Source organism: Pelophylax lessonae, assembly GCF_965119305.1.
Source record: "Pelophylax lessonae genome assembly, chromosome: 5".
NCBI lineage: Eukaryota > Metazoa > Chordata > Amphibia > Anura > Ranidae > Pelophylax > Pelophylax lessonae.
The window spans coordinates 96,532,022-96,551,053 of NC_138772.1; the positions used below are offsets into that span (position 1 = coordinate 96,532,022).

Here is a 19,032-nt window from a genome sequence, read left to right on the forward strand (position 1 = left end):
GTGTTAACACACAAGGTCTTAAATTAAAATTTCAGGCAAACATAAATAATTACACAGTTCAATAACATACACTCATGTGAAACAGTAAGAAGATCCGATAGAAATAGGTTCTGGACTTCCAGGAGTACTCTGAGTACTGTGGGTTGGATGACAATAGCTGTCATTCAACCTAGAAGACTGACAACATTCAATATCCCCTCTAACCCAACACAAAAATCTTACCATTAATTTTTTGGGTTTTTGCTGTCATTTTCTGTAAATCCTAAGATAAAATTACAATTGTGCACTGTAAGAATACTAGATAATATTTTGTCTATATCCCGATCTAGCCATCACGACCATATCCTTCTAACATCTTAAATGCCCCTGAAGAAGCCTTCGGCGAAACATGTTGGGCACCAGCTAGTGGATTAGAACCGGAACCTTTACCGGAGTAGCCACAACCATTTAAGTGTATTTTGGTCTTGATAGATCCTGTCATCTAAAATCTGATGTTATATTCATATGAGTGTATCTTTGTCTTTATGTATTTGTTTCTATTCCACTCCAGTTTTCAGTGGATGTTTTTATCTTTATATGACTAATAAAGCTTTAATATTTTTATCTATAATTTGGTAAAAATTTCAATTTATATCAGATACCCGCATAGTCCCACCATATTGGTTGCTAGCCCTCAACATTTCTCGCCACGGCGAGAGCTCTGTATTTTCAGAGCTATATAGTCTTTTGTCTAAATACTAGATAATGAATGAAATGCTAATTTCTCTGTTTACTAAAGGCAAAAGGGCTGTTTCCTTTGCAAGGAATTATTTCCTTAGCTTAATGAATTAGGGGAAGTTCTGCTGATTTCCACCATCAAATATGTACCAGCAAAAATACAATTTCTTTCTTTTTCCTTGTACATGATTGGGTATTCTTTTCAAAGTGAATTTTCACCGCATTCACTAAGCTAAGGGGACATTTCCCTGAAAAATAAAAATTCCCTTGCAAAGTGAACAGCCTTCTTTTCTCTGGTTAATCAACCTCCTTGTGTCTCCTGAAGTCTAATATTTCTGCAAAAAAATAACATGATGATAGCAGTTTAAATAAATTTTACATCCTTTTTTCTATCTCAGTGCTGGTGATGTGCTGCAGCCTCTTTGCATCCACTTCCTGTCTATGTGGGCACTCCGCTCCCAGGAGAGGTTTATTGATGGTAACAATAGTGGGCCATACCTGTGTAATGGTTGTTAACCACTTAGACCCCGGAGGATATGGCTGCTCAAAGACCAGGCCCTATTTTGCGATTCAGCACTGCATGACTGTAACGAACAATTGCGCATCTGTACGACACTGTACCCAAATTAAATTGACGCCATTTTTTTCCCACAAACAGAGATTTCTTTTGGTGGTATTTGATCACCTGTGCGATTTTTACATTTTGCACTATAAACAAAAAAAGAGTGACAAATTTGAAAAAAATAACAATATTTTTCACATTTTTTTATATGAAATTCTCAAAAAAAATGTAAAAATCAAAATTTTTTAACATTTTAGGCCAATTTGTTTTCTGCTACATATTTTTGGTAAAAAAAATTGCAATAAGCGTATTTTGATTGGTTTGCGCAAAAGTTATTGCGTTTACTAACTACGGGAAAGATTTATGTCATTTTTATTGTTAACTAGTAGTGGCGGCGATCTGCGTTTTTTTTTTTGTGGGACTGCGACATGGTGGCGGACAGATCGGACCCCTGACTGACATCATGCGTTATAAACAAAAAAAGAGCATCAATTTTGCAAAAATAACAATATTTTTCACATTTTTTTATATGAAATTCCCCCCAAAAAAAATTTAAAAATCTAAATTTTTTAACATTTTAGGCCAATTTGTTTTATGCTCTTATGGTAAAAAAAATTGCAAATAGCGTATTTTGATTGGTTTGTGCAAAAGTTATTACGTTTACTAACTAAGGGAAAGATTTTTGTCATTTTTGCTGTTTTTTTTTTTAACGAGTAATGGCGGCGATCTGCGACTTTTTTTGCGGGACTGCGACATTGCGGCAGACAGATCAGACCCTTGACTGAAATTTTGACACTTTTGGGGGTACCAGCGACATTACTACAGTAATCAGTGCTATAAATATGCACTGTTACTGTAAAAATGACACTGGCAGGGAAGGGGTTAACTTTTTTGGTGATTAGTGGGTTAAATGTGTCCCTAGGGGTGTGATTCTAACTGTGGGGGGGGCGTGTCTGTTAGATCATAACAGAGACATATGATCCAACATAGCAGGATCGCATAGCCTCTGTCATGATCTAAGGGAGAATGACAGACGGCTGTGTTTACATCAGCCTTCTGCCTTTCTCCCTCTCCTGAGCTAGATCGCAAGTGCCCGGCGGACACCGGAGCCGCCAGTCACTCGCGCGGGGATGTCTGTGAATGAGCGGGGGGCGGGAGCGTGCCTCCGGCAGCACACGCTCGCCCCCTACGTAGCCCTACGCCGGTTTGCCCAGGAGCGGCTGACTGCCGCAGTAAATGTACTTGTGGCGGTCGGCAAGTGGTTAAAACAGCAACTTGTAGTCTCCATGGGAAGCCCATGTGACAACCCAGAAGCACCCCTGGAAGACATGTACTTCTTTTTTACCCTATAAGAGGGAGTGTCCTAACAAGGACCTTCTTATAGGCCATACACACTATAAGATTTTCTGAAGACTTTTTCCTTTAGATTTACCAAAACCATATAATATGAGGTCAAACCTAAACACTTTCAATTTGTATGCTCTGGCAGGCCTTTGCACTACATAGAAAAGATAAATCTGAAGGAAATCTAACCACAAAAGTTGGATAGTGTGTATCAAGCTTTAGCAAGATTGCCATGTATCACTTTAATTAAAGCTGAAGATTTAAAAATCTTGAAAATTATTTTTGTTATCCCAGTGACAACACAGGAGCACCAATGGGAGATAGGGGGAGTGTTGTCATCCTATAACAGGGTGTGCCTGAGCAAGGACTTGCATGCTAGGATCACCAGATCTTAATTTAATAATGTGATTTAATAAAAATATTAAATAATAAAAATATTGAAAATCACATGTAGCGCTGCCCCCTAGGAAGCTGCTGAGATTGGATTCACCTGGGTTACCCATAGCAACAGTCGGCAGAAACGTATCACTTTAACGCTTGGCTCAGACAATGAACGTCCAGAGGATCTTGAGAAGGGATGAGTGGGATACTCCAACTATGAACTATGCACAAATCTTGAGGACAACTGACTGTAGTGTATGCGGCAAGGCCGCTGCTTCACCTTGCCACTGAAGTGAAGTAGAAGATATGTTCTTGAATTGATTCCTCTTCAAGGTCCTAACTTGGCACTCCCTTTCTCACTTCCCATGCATGCTAGCCCATGTCCACTGACTCTCCACTGGAGTGGCCCCCTTCCTGGGCAGACCCCCGGCAAGCTTTCCAGTACTCATGGACACTGCTTTTCCCTGGGTTGCTCAGCCTTCAGCTCCACTTGTCAGTATCCTGGACCTCTTGACTCCGCACCACACTTCAGGTCCACTAGACTGACTGTGACCACCTTCCACACTCAGACAGGAGGAGAGACAGCCGTAACCCTCCTCCTGGGACCTGGCTTCCCGCCCAAAGACATCCTGTCACATGAGCCCCCGACTTTTATGACGTATCCCAGGATGCACCACTGCTTGTGCCAGCCCACTGGGACAGCCACAAAGCCTGCATGTCACTCACTGGCTAGGTTTCCTCCTCTGTCCAACAGGCTCCCCAATTTGATACAGTGGGGACACTCCCTCAGACCAGATGAATCACACATGGACACATGTAACAGGCCTAACTACTGATCAGGCTCCCCTGGATCCATGTGTGGGAAGGCTGGCTGTACACAAGATGATCTATCTATCGACATGCGTACAACCAGCCTGTTAAAAGATTTTATTTTAATCAGTGCCGCTGGCTATAGCCAGCAGTGCAGATAAGGGAAATCTCCCTACTGTCAGAATACAAAGGCTCAGCGGGAGGGATTGTGTGTGAACGGGAGAACTGAGTAACTTTCTCGCGCTCAACCTGAAGGTCGAACGCAATAAAATGACTCGTACATGGCAAGCCTATTTCTTTAAAGTCACCTTTAACAATATCAGTGCACACTTCATGCTGTCATTTTTGGAAATAAAGAGAAAATGCATATAGATTCACTTACAAAGGATAACCCTAAAACGTTGGGTAAAATACAATTTAGATTCCAGTTATGCGACCACTTAAAGTGATTGTAAACAATAAAAAATAAGGGGATTGTAAACGAAGCAACCCGTTCAATTTAAATAGAAATGAAAGGCAAAACATTTTTTGTAAAAAAACATATAAATACCTTTTTCCCTTTTTCACATTCCTTCTGTTCTCAGCTGCATAAGAGCTGGGGGGATCAGAAGCAGCAGATCACTGAACTTTCCAGTAATAGGCTGTGCAGGGTGAGTGGGGAGTGTCAGAACAAGTCTAATTATTGGAGGAGAGCAGGCTGAGTTCCCAGCAAAGTGCTCTCATGCTTAGTGTGGTCAGTTTTTAATAGAAAAGCAGAGAAACTGGCAGGAATGCTGGTGATTTCTCACAAATGAAGCAGTTCAAAGAGAAGAGGATACTTTCTCATACAAGTACATGGTACAGCAGGTACATATCAGGAATATGAAGTGTTGGGGTAACAAACGCTTTAATTAGCATACGCATAGAGCGAATTTATGCTCGCAGGCTGTTAGTACGCTGTCATAAGTGTCTGCGTCTCTCTCTGCGCAACGCATGCACTTAGTAAATAGATGGAGAATTGCTCATCCTTTTCGAGAGCCCTTCAATGCAACGGCAAGTATCTATATCCTTTAAAAAGGCATGGCCAATGAGGGAGCTAAAGTAGGTGTAATAATAAATAATGCTTTTTTTTTCATTTGCCCAAGGATATGTTGTCAGTTTTGCCTTTTTCTACTACAGCAGTTACTCAGTTTACCACAAGATCATCTATATTATAATGAGCATATGCAAATAATTGCAGCTGCACTGAATTTGTACAAAGCTCCTATTGTAACAAGAGGGCCAAGATTATCCTCGGAGACATTGTATGGCTCACAGGCTATTGTAAAGCTGCCATCCAGGAGACTGATGTCGTTTGTCCTTCATAAACTACTCAGATCACTGTGAATGTCACCTCTCTTCACACCCAGCCTCAATCTGTCTGCTGAGAAATCGTATTCTGCGCTGTGTCTGCCCAGGTCTTTTGACTTAAGCATTATTTTTTTCTAATATACTTATGTATACATACAGTAGCCATTGCTTTTGGCTGCCATAAAAAAATGCAGCAAAATGACAACGCATAACATGCCCAAGGATTTCAAGATTTCTTTGTGGAAATTCCTGTTTTGGGAAATTTCCACTTTGAATTTTGATTAGCTTCACAGTAAATTTCCATTTTCTTTTTTTCTTAGAATATTATAGTTTTTTTTTTTCATTTTTTTCTTTTCAATTATTCAATTTGCTAAAGGAATAGAGAATGTTCCCTTGACAAAGTAAATGATCACATAACTTAAAGCGGAGTTCCACCCAAAAGTGGAACTTCCTCTTTAGGTGGTCCTACCCCCCTGACATGCCACATTTGGCATGTCATTTTTTGGGGGGGGGAGCGGGTACCTAGTTTTGACAGGTACCCGCTCCCACTTCCGCTCGGAGCCCTGAGCGGAGGTTCTCCTCTCCCCCTCCCTCCCTGCAATCTTCTGGGACATGTCAGAGGTCCCAGAAGATTGCCGGCCAATCACAGCGTGCAGCGCAACTCGCGCATGCGCAGTGGGTACCCGGCTGTGAAGCCGCAAACTGTCACAGCCGGGTGCCCACAGCAGTGATGCCGGTGCCGAGGGAGAGGATCGAGGCTTCGGGCGGCCGCATCGCTGGACCGTTGGACAGGTGAGTGAAATGGCTGGAACTCCGCTTTAAGGATCTGTGTCGATAGGTTTTGGGCTTGTGTAGATGCCATCACTTTGACATCACTTTGAGATGGTCCTAAGATCATTCAAAATGTATTGATAGAGGCATTTGACCTGCAGTTAATCTCTTTCTGGCTTGCATTTGACAGTTGAATGTAGATTAAAAAACCCATTTATTGCAAACAAAAGCCTGTTGACATAGGCCCTTAAGCCGGGTACACACTATGGGTTTTTTTCGTTCAAACCAGTGGTCTGAGGGAAAAAAAACTGTCAGTTGGAGCCGCTGTACTAACTATCTGAAGTTAGCACAGCAATCTCCCCCCGCTGAGCTATTGTGTTCTGACAGGGGGGGCGACCCCCGCCAAAACACTCCAATCAGTGCTCTTCGCTATTGACTGAGAGCGCTGATCGGGAGCCAGTCGGCTGCTCATTTTCCAGCATGCTAGTCCAACAGAAGCTTCTATCAGACGGGTTGGCATAAACACGGGCCAAATGACGGCCTTTTTTTTTTCTAACCAGCCGATGTCGCCCATGATTCGGCCCATGTGTACGGGGCTTTAAGATGATCCCCAAATGGGACATGTCGTTCCACAACAGCTGGAGGGCCATAGTTTGGAGATCCCTTGCTTAACCACTTTACCACTGGAGGATTTTGCTGTCTTACGTCTGGGCCACTTTTTGCGATTCGGCACTGTGCAACTTTAGCTGACAATTGTGCGGTCATGCAACGCCATACCAAAACGAAATTTACGTCCTTTTTTTTCCACAGAGATTTATTTTGGTGGTATTTGATCACCTGTGCGATTTTTGCGCTATAAACAAAAAAAGAGCAACAATTTTGAAAAAAATAACAATATTTTTCACATTTTTTTATATGAAATTCCCCCCCAAAAAAATGTAAAAATCAAATTTTTTTTATCATTTTAGGCCAATTTGTTTTCTGCTACATATTTTTGGTAAAAAAAATTGCAATAAGCGTATTTTGATTGGTTTGCGCAAAAGTTATTGCGTTTACTAACTAAGGGAAAGATTTCTGTCGTTTTTGATGGGTTTTTTTTAACGAGTAATGGCGGCGATCTGCGTTTTTTTTTTGCGGGACTGCGACATTTCGGCGGACAGATCGGACCCTTGACTGACATTTTCGACACTTTTGGGGGTACCAGTGAAATTACTACAGTAATCAGTGCTATAAATATGCACTGTTACTGTAAAAATGACACTGGCAGGGAAGGGGTTAGCTTTTATTGGTGATCAAGGGGTTAATGTATGCCTGGTGCTTACTAACGTGTGTGGGGGGAGGGGACTAAGTGACACAGGCACAGATCACAGATTCAGCTATGCTGAATCCTGCAATCTGACCCTGGCTGTCACTTAGGAGATCCGCTCGTGTTGTTTACACACGTGGGCGGATCTCAACACTCGATCCCCGACGATCGGGGAAGAGCGGCGGTGATCACCGCCGCTCCTCCCCTGGCCCGACTCCAGCTGTGACTGAAAACAGCGGGAGCGAGCCTCCGGCGGCACGCGCGGCGCCCACAAGGGGAGGAGTCCAGCGACGTAGGTCTATGTCGCTGGACGATACCGAGCCACTTTGCCGCAGTACAGTCAATGTGACCGGTCGGCAATTGGTTAAAGAAGGGATCCTCAAAATACGGCCCTCCAGCTGTTGCGGAACTACACATTTCAGGAGGCATTGTAAAACTCTGACATTTACAGACATAAAAAGCCATGTTGGGAATTGTAGCTCCTGAACAACTGGAGGGCCATAGTTTGAGGACCCTTGGTTTAAAGCAGGGGTCTCCCATCATGCCTAGTCATGTATGTGGATGTCAGAGTTTTACAATGCTTTATGGGACATATAGTTCCACAACAGCTGGAGGGCCATAGTTTGGAGATCCCTTGCTTAAAGGATAACTATAGCTTTAGTACAGTTTCGCTTTAATTGTCTCCCATTCCCCACCAGCACCCTCACCCCATTCCCCTATGGCCTTATTCAGCCATTCATTCTCCTACCAGACTTATGCTGTACAGCCCACTGGGTGAAACGCAGCAGTATCTACCGGTAAGGCAGCTTCTTCTTCTTCAGATAAAGAATTTAGATGTGAAAAGAAGAGTGTGCTTGGCAGAAAAATGTATTCATCTTTATTAATCTCTTCTAATATTTCTGTCTAGTATCATTGGTGGATTATAATACTTGGAAACCCAGGCAGGACAGATAAAGCCAATGTCTTCAAAGTGTAGCTGTATCTCCAACTGTAGGGGAATTTTTAGGGCTTTGCAATAAGTTACTGACAGCTCTCCTGTCATACAGCCATCAATGACATTTATGTCTTGATTCCCAAAGGAATACACACAAGCAAATATTCTGTGCAATAAAATAACTTCAAAGTAAGGGGGAAGGTAAAATGTTTGTCTGAAGCAGAACAAATGTAATAATCTGTCTATTGGGTCATATTATCCGATGCAGAAAAAAAAAAATCAAAGCACATTTATTAGAATGGGTTTTGTTTTGTATAAGACTTGCAAAAAGAGGCCGGGTGTCCTTACGTTTCAGGTCAACTTTCAGTACAGCAGCTACATGGCTGGCTGCAAGAGGCGTATATGAAATATGAAGCATTTTTTATTTACCTAATTAGGAATTAATAGAAAAGTTAATTTTTATGTGCTACTGAACATTAAAATATATTTTAAATAATGCATGATTGTAGATATCATTTATGTAAAAATATAGCAACACTCACGAGTGACTGGAAAAATTGTCCCTACCAACATGGCAGTGCTGGTGGCATGAATTACCCACTAACCTTATGTCTTTTCTGGGACTTTGGTAAAGAGAAAGACATCTGAGCACTTTTCTTCCCAGTATTCTACAAATACTGTACCTTCTATGACCCATATAAAGGGGTCTCTCTGTTCCTGTTTAATATTTGCATTTATTTTTCATAATATATACTGGAAAAGTGAGAGTGATCTGTTCCAGTAAGAGAAGTGGGATGATTCTATGGCATACTGTTCTATACCCATCCATTATTTGAACAGTAAAGCATATCATTAATTCTTTTTTGTAGGTTTTATACACTAAAACATTTCATTTTGCTTTGCAGGGTACAAAAATGAAAATGGGAGCTGTACACAGAAGGGTAAGTTTCATACAAACACTTTTTTCCATTAACAAGTAAAACATGAAATGTTAACATTCCAATGTCATTTTCACACAGCAATAATTGTCTGCTCTTTTAAGACTATTAAAAAATCACACATTATGTCATAGACTCATATATTTTATGCATAGTTTATGCTCTGTCATTTGCTGAAAGCGTTTTCCTGTCTGGCTTTAAAGACATTGTATCACATAAGGGCACTTTTATCAATAGTGTCCTCAGTTTTGCATGCATTGCCGGTGTAATAAGTGCACTGTATCAGAGAGTAAATAATCAGCATTATCAGCACGCACATACCTTTCCTGTGCTTCCCTATCACCCCAATCCACTGCCAGATTGCTCAGGGATTCCTGTAGAGTTTTTGGCTTGTTGAGAGAGTTGGAACTTAATCAGATCTTAAGCACCCTGGGTCTCAGACTTGCAGCTTGCAGTTACTATCTCCTGCAGCATGGCTGAAAAGGCAGAATCTGCTATTTTATGTAACAGACACACAGCCTCTAGGTTTGTGCAGATGCTCCATTTACAAGAGAAGGGAAAGGGCAATAATAGAAAGAAAAAGTGAGATTTTAAAGAGAAAAAGAACACTTAGGTGCTCCTCACTGTAGATTCTGTGTCTAGGAGTGCCCTGGGTCTTTTTATGGCATGTGAGGCACCCAAGAGTCCCAAGATCTTTGCACTATACATAGGGCACCCAAAAGTCCCTGGGTCTTTTCACTATACAGGAGGCAACCAAGAGTCCCTGGATCTTTTCACTTTTTATGAGCCACCCAAGAGTCCCTGGATCTTTTGACTGTACATGAGGCACCCAAGAGTCCCAAGATCTTTGCACTATACATAGGGCACCCAAGAGTCCATGGGTCTTTTCACTATACATGAGGCACCCAAGAGTCCCTGGATATTTTCACTTCACATGAACTACCCAAGAGTCTCTGGATGTTTTCACTGTACATAAGGCACCCAGGAATCCAAGGATCTTTTTCACTGTAAATGGGGCACCCAAGAGTCCATGTGTCTTTGCACTATACATGAGGCAGCCAATAGTCCCTGAATCTTTTCACTTTACATAAGCCACCCAAGAGCCCCTGGATATTTTCACTGTACATAGGTCACCCAGGAGTCCAAGGATCTATTTCACTGTAAATGGGGCACCCAAGAATCCATGGGTCTTTTCACTATACATGAGGCACCCAAGAGTCTTTGGGTCTTTTCACTATATATGAGGCACCCAAGAGTCTATGGGGTTTTCACTATACACGAGGCACTCAAGAGTCCATGAGTCTTTTTCACTGTAAACGAGTGTCCTGGGTTGTTTCACAGTCATGTGGCAACCAAGAGTGACCTGGGTCTTTTCACTGTTTGTGGCGCACCAAATAATGCCCTGGATCTTTTCACTGTATGTGGCGTACCGAAGAATGCCCTGGATCTTTTCACTGTATGTGGCGTACCGAAGAATGCCCTGGATCTTTTCACTGTATGTAGGGCATCCAAGAGAGCCTGAGTGTTTAGGACCCTAGCAACATAGGTAAAATGACAGTGCTTGAACCTACAGAAATGCCATTCAGACACTAAGCATTGCAGCATATGAGGCATTGGGAATGTCACGTGTTCCTCCATACCGAGTTGTACCAGATATTTCTCAATGGACTTAGGCAGGTCAGGGTGGCTGAAAACAAAATAATTTTGGATCATCACTGTATCTTCAATTAAGCAAGCCTGTTACTTTACCTAGTACAGAATGTACAGGTTCACTTTAATATACTTAATGGATTAAGTCTACTTGAGAAAATGCACTACAATATGGCATTTCATTACAGTGTTTCTGTTAAAGCAGATGAAAATGTAAATGTTATTTTGTCATCTTTTGTCATGGCTAAAATTAAACTGAAAATTGGAAAATCAAAATTCTGTTCTAGAGCGAGCCTTTGGTACATTAGTAGAAAATGAATTAATCATGATTAATGTTATTACAATGAACACTCAATGAATTCATAATGACTGGGCACCTGTTTTAAAATGTGTTCATTTTTCTATGTCTTTCAAGTTGCTAATGACATTTATGTCTTGATTCCCAAAGGAATACACACAAGCAAATATTCTGTGCATTAACATAACTTCAAAGTAAGGGGGAGGGTAAAATGTTTGTCTGAAGCAGAACAAATGTAATAATCTGTCCATAGGGTCATATTATCCGATGCTGGAAAAAAATATCAAAGCACATTTATTAGAATGGGTTTTGATTTGTATAAGACTTGCAATAAGATGCCAATCTATCTTCTAAGAGTTTGAGATAATTTTTGCTTAAAGTCCAAAACCTCCAAATATATACTGTAAATATATATATATACACAGTATATTGGAAATAACTAAGTAGTTCACCAGTGCGATATTCACCATCTTCCCCATGCCCCCCACAGACTCACTGCTCTGAAGTGCATGCCCATTGGCCAATCCTTTATCTAGTTTACTGACTCTGAGCATCAATCTAGCTACCTCTTGACTGGTGCATCATCGAGCCGTACTGGGCTTCCAGGAGAATGCTACAAAGAAAACCACTCTTGTTACTGTATAAGCATTGATCTCTACAGCATTTTAGATCCCCCATTCCAGAAGAAAATGAGGATCCGTGAGGTCATTTTACCAGTCAGAAATCTCCAGGAAAGGTATAATTATACACAATTTGCTAAAAAAAATAAGTGTTGGGGATTCTAAGAATGGGGGGTTTGCCAAACATAAAGTTGACCTTTAGCAGTCAACAGCTACAAAAACTGTAGATGCTGACTTTTAAAAAAAGGGACACTAACCTGTCCAATTTAGCGCTGTCCTCACCCAGGCGTTTCTTCGCCACTCTTTGGGCGCCGGCATGTTTAGTGTGAGAAGCAGGCTGTGACTCCTTGCAGCTTCACAGACAGCTTCCCATAGCTGGGCTATGCTCTGTGAATGGTCCTGCCACCCGCTGGGACATGCGACGTGTCCCGGAAAGCTGAAGGCGGGGAGGATGGGGCAGAGCGAATTTCCCTGCAAAAAATAAAAATGTCCAAAAGTGTTAGAGAAGGGTAGGAGGAAGAAATAAAGTGAAACTACCCTTTTAGGGTGAAGTTCTATTTAAGGTAAGCAGGGAACTTTACAAATAAAGTAACTGTTCAGGCAACAGTTGCACGCTAGGGGAATTACAGCAGCAACAGTTACCACTTAGGTAAAGTTTTGTAAACTGACCTTGCACACTCTACAGTTTATTAAACCAAATGTTGTTTCCTCACACAGTTGGTTATTACATATATTATACTCGAAAACTGTGATACACAATGCTCTGAATTTTTACAGGCCATTCAGTAAAGAATGATGCTAGCAACTACTGAGCTTGGACAAGCAAGGCAAGCCAAGGGCAGAAGATGATTTGCCAAGGTTAAATTCAGACCACAAAGCAAAACAGGCTCTAAAATCAGTTTTAAAGCAGTATATCTTTGAATAGTATTCATAATTAAATGGGTTCTTCCTAGAGCTGCATTTAGGATAAGTGTGTGACTCTTGTACTTCTAGCTCACATTTCATAAAACTCTGTACTACATCTCCATGCTTTACATTGCATAAATAAATAAGTAAAAAAAAACAAGTCCAAAACTGTGGGCATTTGAGAATCAGCCTGCTGCTCCCTTAGGGAATGCGATGTATGTCAGTGTATTTGTGTGATGTATGTGCATGATGTTTATCATATGTATTTCATGTTCTTCAGCATGTATATTTTATATTTGTAGCAATTTTCTATATAACTTCAGGCAATGTTTGTTCTGATGATTTGATATATATCATCAATGTCTAGCAAGCCACTGCGGCTTGTTGCAAGCATTGCAGGAACCCCCTGGAACAGAATATTGCTCATTATAAAACGCAATAAATACAAGTAATTTGTCATCGAGCAGGCAACTGCAGGCACATTTGGACAGGACGACAGGTCATTTAGCAAGCAGCAAAATTCCACACAAAGTCACCAAACACATAACAAATTGCTTTCTGAATACAAAAATGTTCCTGCTTTAAGGTCTAAACTTATTTGCATGTAGCAAATTATTGAAAGGGTGACCTTGTGATTTAAACATGCAGAATACACAGGAAACAGAATTAGGATCATCTGGACCATATTATTCTGGTAACTCAAGCCCTGAAACCAATATTTACAGCAATTAGGAGTTACTCTGCTGAAGCTTGGGAAAAGGTACACTTACCTAGGACGCGCAATGAATGTAAATTGGGTAAAGAAGAACTGCAGACCTTATATTTGTACATTTAACATTGAGTCAGGTATTTAAGGCTTAATCCACCCCCAAACAAGGGTTACATTTTTTGGGGGAGCTTCAGATACTGCCATATCCATTATATGGGTGACTCACTGGGGTTGATTTACTAAAGGCAAATAAACTGTCCACTTTGCAAGGGAGATTGCACTTTGGGAGGAAATTTTCCCCAGAGCGTAATGAATGAGGTGAAACTCTGCTGACTTCCATAATCCAATCATATGCAGGTAAAAACTCTGTTTATTTTTTTCAATTTTCCTTGCATGTGATTGAGTGTTCTTGAGTTCAAAGTGAACTTTCACCACCATTACTAAGCTCTGGGGATATTTCTCTTGCAATATGCATCTTCCTTTGCAAAATAAATTGCCTATTTGCCTTTAGAAAATCAACCCCACTGTCTCTGTTATATTCTAAACGTGTTTATGTTGCAGGAATTGCTGTAGAAGGAGTTAGATTCCATATATCTGGTGCTTATCATTGCAGGATAGGTATGTGAATATATTCGGATACGCCCTCATGGTGCACAAGGTGTGCTTCTGTACCCTGTACTCTATGCATGATGAAATGAGAACATTGGCTGCTTAGAAACCATCACTGGTGCCATCTATTACACCGGGATCTTAGTTTATTTCGAGTTGACATGGCGCAATTCTGTACTGCGCTGCTTAGTCATTGTATGATATGGGTAATGCCCTCTGGTGGGTTTTGCTTTCCCAAACTTGTATGGAAATATAAAATTGGCCGGACACAAACAAAAGCCCATTGACACAAGCCATATTTGTGATCAGTTCTTCTATTCCTTCTTTTAGCATATACAGTAACGTTTCATTGTGTTGGTAATGAGGTTTATGTCACCCTAACAAAGATGGCAATTAGGTGCTGAAAATGTTGGTAAACATTGGTAAGTTGGTGTTGGAACTGAGCAAGGAAGACCATTATTTATTTACTTTGGAATGCTGGTCACCCCATTACCTTAAGATTGTATTATTATGTATAGCTGTCATATCCAACAAAAGTATAGAATAGAATGGGGGGTAGAAAGGCATTTGCCACCCAGGCCCTTACAAATATATTTCCATTCCTTCCCTGGTAATATCACTCTGTGCCTTGCAGAGATGTATAGTAACTAAGTAGAACTACTTCACTACTGTGCTTATGTACCCAAAGGCGGTATCTGTACTTTCCTAGAGTAGAATTTTTTTCTCCTACTTCCACTTTTACTTCACTACATTTTTTCGATGATTTCAATACTTCTACTCCGATATTTTTTTTTTTTTTGTGCTGCATAGTTACTAGTTACAATTATAAAAATTACCACTGCCAGAACAGTAGATGTCAGGTTTCATGAAGCTCAAAACATGTGTATTATCAGCGCATACGAAAATAAATGCTACTGTATGTATAAATAAAAGCTGCATTTGAAATAATAAAAAACAATATGATGTTCAAACTTTTGACTTCTTTCTTTAATAACTACATAACACAGTACTTGTACTTTTACTTTCAGTACTTGAGTAGCAATTTTTTTTTTCAAAACTACTGGTACTTTTACTTTCAGTACTTGAGTAGCAAAATTTAAAAAAAACTACTTGCAATACTTAAGTACAAAAAATGTTGAATACTTTAGTACTTCTACTCAAGTCACTTTTTGATCGAGCACTTGTACTTTTACTCAAGTATGGGTTTTGAGTACTTTATACAACTCTTGTGCCTTGCTATGTTGCTTTCCATAAAGGACAGCTTCAGACAACCCTCACTCATAGGGTTTTTAAAAGCTCCATATAGATGTTTACAGGCATTCCATCCAGCCACCCAAGTATGGTTACCCATTCCCCTGGACTTATGATAGTTGAGTCCTAGTTTACAGCAGCAGAATGACCACTGCATGCCTGAGCTGCAATTGTAAAACACTGCTGTCAGGATGCAGTTTTGGACCACAAACACAATGTGGAAAAACCACTGAGTTATTGACAGAAGGGAACAGAACAAACCATGTGGTCAATGGCAACATTTCCTGCTGTTCAGTCCAGGCCTGATAAAGCATGAATGAAAGGTAAAATCCTTTTGGAGTGGATATCATAACATCTAAATTCAGTCTAATCCTACATACCTGACATGCAGAAATGTGAGCTCATCTGTTTTTCTTCACTTTGGTACCGTGCTCCAAACCCTGCTGTGCAGGATAAAAATACCTTCTGTTTCCATCCCAGGTGCAAATTCCAACAACAGCTGGGTGAAGCGGTGCATGAGTCATTCTGACCAATCCACCTCTGCTAATTATAGATTCACCTGTTCTTATGTGATGCTACCCTGTTCTGCTATGTCTGCTTAACATTTTACTATATCAAGAGTTACTATGACAACTGGCGTCAGATAATGTGAAATAAAGGTAGTGTCACATTTGTGGGGAGATTATATCATGCAAGGAAAGACTCCAGACTAAATAAAAAGCTGGCCGGTGTTATATAATGAGGGGCTAATAAAAACACTGAAGGGTCTGCCCAACAAAAAGTGACATGCATTGGGTTGAGTCACCAGCCGGCTACATTTTTCTCTTGAGGGATCTATGAACAAGACCCCAGTACAATCGTCCTAAATCTATTCCAATCCACTTTTTCCATTTGAATGATTCCTGCCCACATTGTTTACATTGTGTCTTTTGCTATCTTCTTATTTCCTAAAAAAAAAAATAATACATTCAGGACAGACAAATGTGAAGATCTCATCACTGTGTCCATAAGATTAATAAGAAGCTATTTCAGCATGTCATACAATTATGAACCTAGAAAAAAAACTCCTCAGTTCCTGTATTATACACTTCATTTGTTACGGATGCCTGAACTTTCCATGATTTCATGGTTATGTTTTGACACCTACCATCCATCTGTCAAATAAGACTCCTCCAGTGGCAGGTTAAGTGAACCCCCATTAAACAGGAGAGGTATGCTATGAGTAAGCTCTGGTTGGAGTGAAATGCATTGGGGTGTCTGGGATCAAGGGGGGAACAGTTTGTATGCAGTGCTGTATCTTGGCCTAGGTCAACAAGGCCCAGGCCTAGGGCAGCACTTTGCTGGGGGGCAGCAAAAAAGCTGATGGAGCTGCACTGATATGCTGCCCTGATGGACACTAATAGAATGCACTGATGGCCACTGATGAGGCAGGACTGATAAGCTGCACTGATAGGGCTGCACTGATAAGGCAGCACTGATGGGCACTGATATGATGCACTGGTGGCCACTGATGGGGCTGTACCGATGGCCACTGATGAGGCTGCACTGATATGCTGCACTCATGGGTAGTAATGAGGCTGCACTGATGGGCACTGATGTAGCTGAACTTATGGGAACTGATGAGGCTTCACTGATGGGCACTGATAGACTGTGGTTGTGGTCTGTGGTTTACAGATGACAGGGCCGGTCATAAACAGGAAAGGGTGTGGCCTTTCCAATACAGGGTGGGTCATATTTAAATTAGGGGTGCCCAAGTTTAGTCAGGCCTAGGGCAGCACAAAACCTAAATACTCCACTGTTTGTATGTCAGAGAGTTGAAAAGACTTGAAAAACACTTTTAAAACAGCGAGTGGCTTCTCTTCGTCAGTTTTGTGGATGGATTCTTTGGAGTGGCCAGCAACCGGACAGAGAATTTGTGTTGAGGAGTGTCTGTAGCAGGACCCCATCTATTGTACTACAGTGCTATTGGAGTTTATAAAAAAAAGTCAGTATGAGTTATGCCTTACAATAATAAAGTGATACCAAATCTGGCTAACAAATTTAATATTACATGTGTTATGTGTCGACTGTTAGAGTACATTAGCTATCCAATATCTGACAATAACTGAAATATCAGTTTTGAGTAGACTTGCACTTTGCCTAATTTCCCTTCAGCAGAAAAAAACTGTTTGTGTTAAGCCCAAAACTTGCAGTCCCTTCCAACCCCCCTTTATCCTCTTAAAGTCCAACTACAGGCACAATTACCGTGACGGATTTCCAGTCATACAGTCATACTTCCAACTGCAAATTTACATGCCGAAGAAGGTACAATCACCACATGGGGCTGTGTATTTTGTGAATGGGGGGGGGGGGGCATAAATGCAATTGTAGCATTGGGGTTAATGAGACCTGCATCACGTACATCAAGAGCAGCCAGGAAGTAAAGCTCCCGATCTATTACCGCCAAAATATAAACAAACTGATTAGTGGTAGAAAGAAGCAAAAACAGCCAGGTCCTCCTGAGGAACAAGAATGATTGTCTGCTGAAAAGTTGTTCAGGTAATAATCGTGCCTGGAGTTGGGCTTTAAACACTTAAATACAGAGCACTTATACCTCCTGCCTGCCCAGACCAATTTTCAGCTTTTAGCGCTCTCATTCTTTGATTGACAATTACTCAGTCATGATATGCTGTACCCAAACAACGTTTTTATCATTTTTTTCACATAAATAGAGCTTTCTTTGGTGATATTTAATCACCACTGTGTTTTTATTTTTTGCGATATAGGCAAAAAAAGAGCGAACATTTTGAAAACAAAAAAAAACACTTTTTTTTAGTTTATATTATAAAATTTTGCCAATAAGTAATTTTTCTTCATAAATTTGGGCCAAACTTTATACTGCTACATATCTTTGGTAAAATTAGCCCAAATTAGTGTATTTTATTACTGACAGCAAACTATGTAACAGGTCACTGATGGTGGGCCTGTGTGACAGATCCAGATGTGGTCACTGATGGCGGGCCTGTGTGACAGATTTTGATAGGTCCAGATGTGCTTTGACAAATCCAGATGTGTTGTGACAGATCCAGATGTGCTGTGACAGATCTAGATGTGGTCACTGATGGCGGGCCTGTGTGATAGATTTTGATAGATCCAGATGTGCTTTGACAAATCCAGATGTGTTGTGACAGATCCAGATGTGCTTTGACAAATCCAGATGTGCTGTGACAGATCCGGATGTGTTGTGACAGATCCAGATGTGCTTTGACAGATCCAGATGTGCTGTGACAGATCTAGATGGTGAAAGGTTCTCTTTATTTGGGGGGAGGGGGGGGGGCTTGTGGTGCACAGTAATGTGTAATACAGGCAAACATGTCTCACTTACTGATCCTAGCTCTCCTCCTCACATGATCGGTGTGTGAGAAGAAGAACCCGATCAGTACAGCTGTCTATGTTTTGATTTGAGACCAGGCGTGATTGGACACTGCCGATCACGTGGTAAACAGCCAATTTCATTGGTTGTTTACCCTGATTGGGCATGGGCTGTGTCTGAGGGACACGTGTCATCCCCGATCGCCACTATGCATGCCCCCCGGGGAGCGCATTAGCTGCTCTTTCTGCTGGATGTCATAAGACGGCCAGTCAGGATAGTTTAACCACTTTGCGGCCGTCATTCTGTTATATGGCGGGCGGGAAGTGATTAATTGTAGCAATTCCTGGTGCTTTCTATTAAGTTAAATGATATTCAAAGGATCCAAAAGGAAATCTGAAGATAAATCAGAGGTAAATCCAGATGACAGATCTAAGGTAACTGCTGACGCCATCCTGTGACAGGGGTAAATATACAGGTAAGAGGTTACAGTCATTGACTAGCTGTTTTCCGGTCAACAGATTTATCACCAATTTAGCGCTGAACTG

General features: G+C 41.0%; 1 protein-coding gene across 1 annotated transcript in view; it reads left to right on the plus strand.

The window, feature by feature from the left end:
• The window catches only part of ADARB2 (adenosine deaminase RNA specific B2 (inactive)), an 801,349-nt gene that overhangs the window by 319,627 nt on the left and 462,690 nt on the right, over positions 1 to 19,032 (plus strand). The window contains exon 2 of the mRNA XM_082258125.1: positions 9,060 to 9,095. Within this exon, the coding sequence (XP_082114251.1) occupies positions 9,060 to 9,095 (36 nt within the window). The remainder of the gene's footprint in view (positions 1 to 9,059; positions 9,096 to 19,032) is intronic.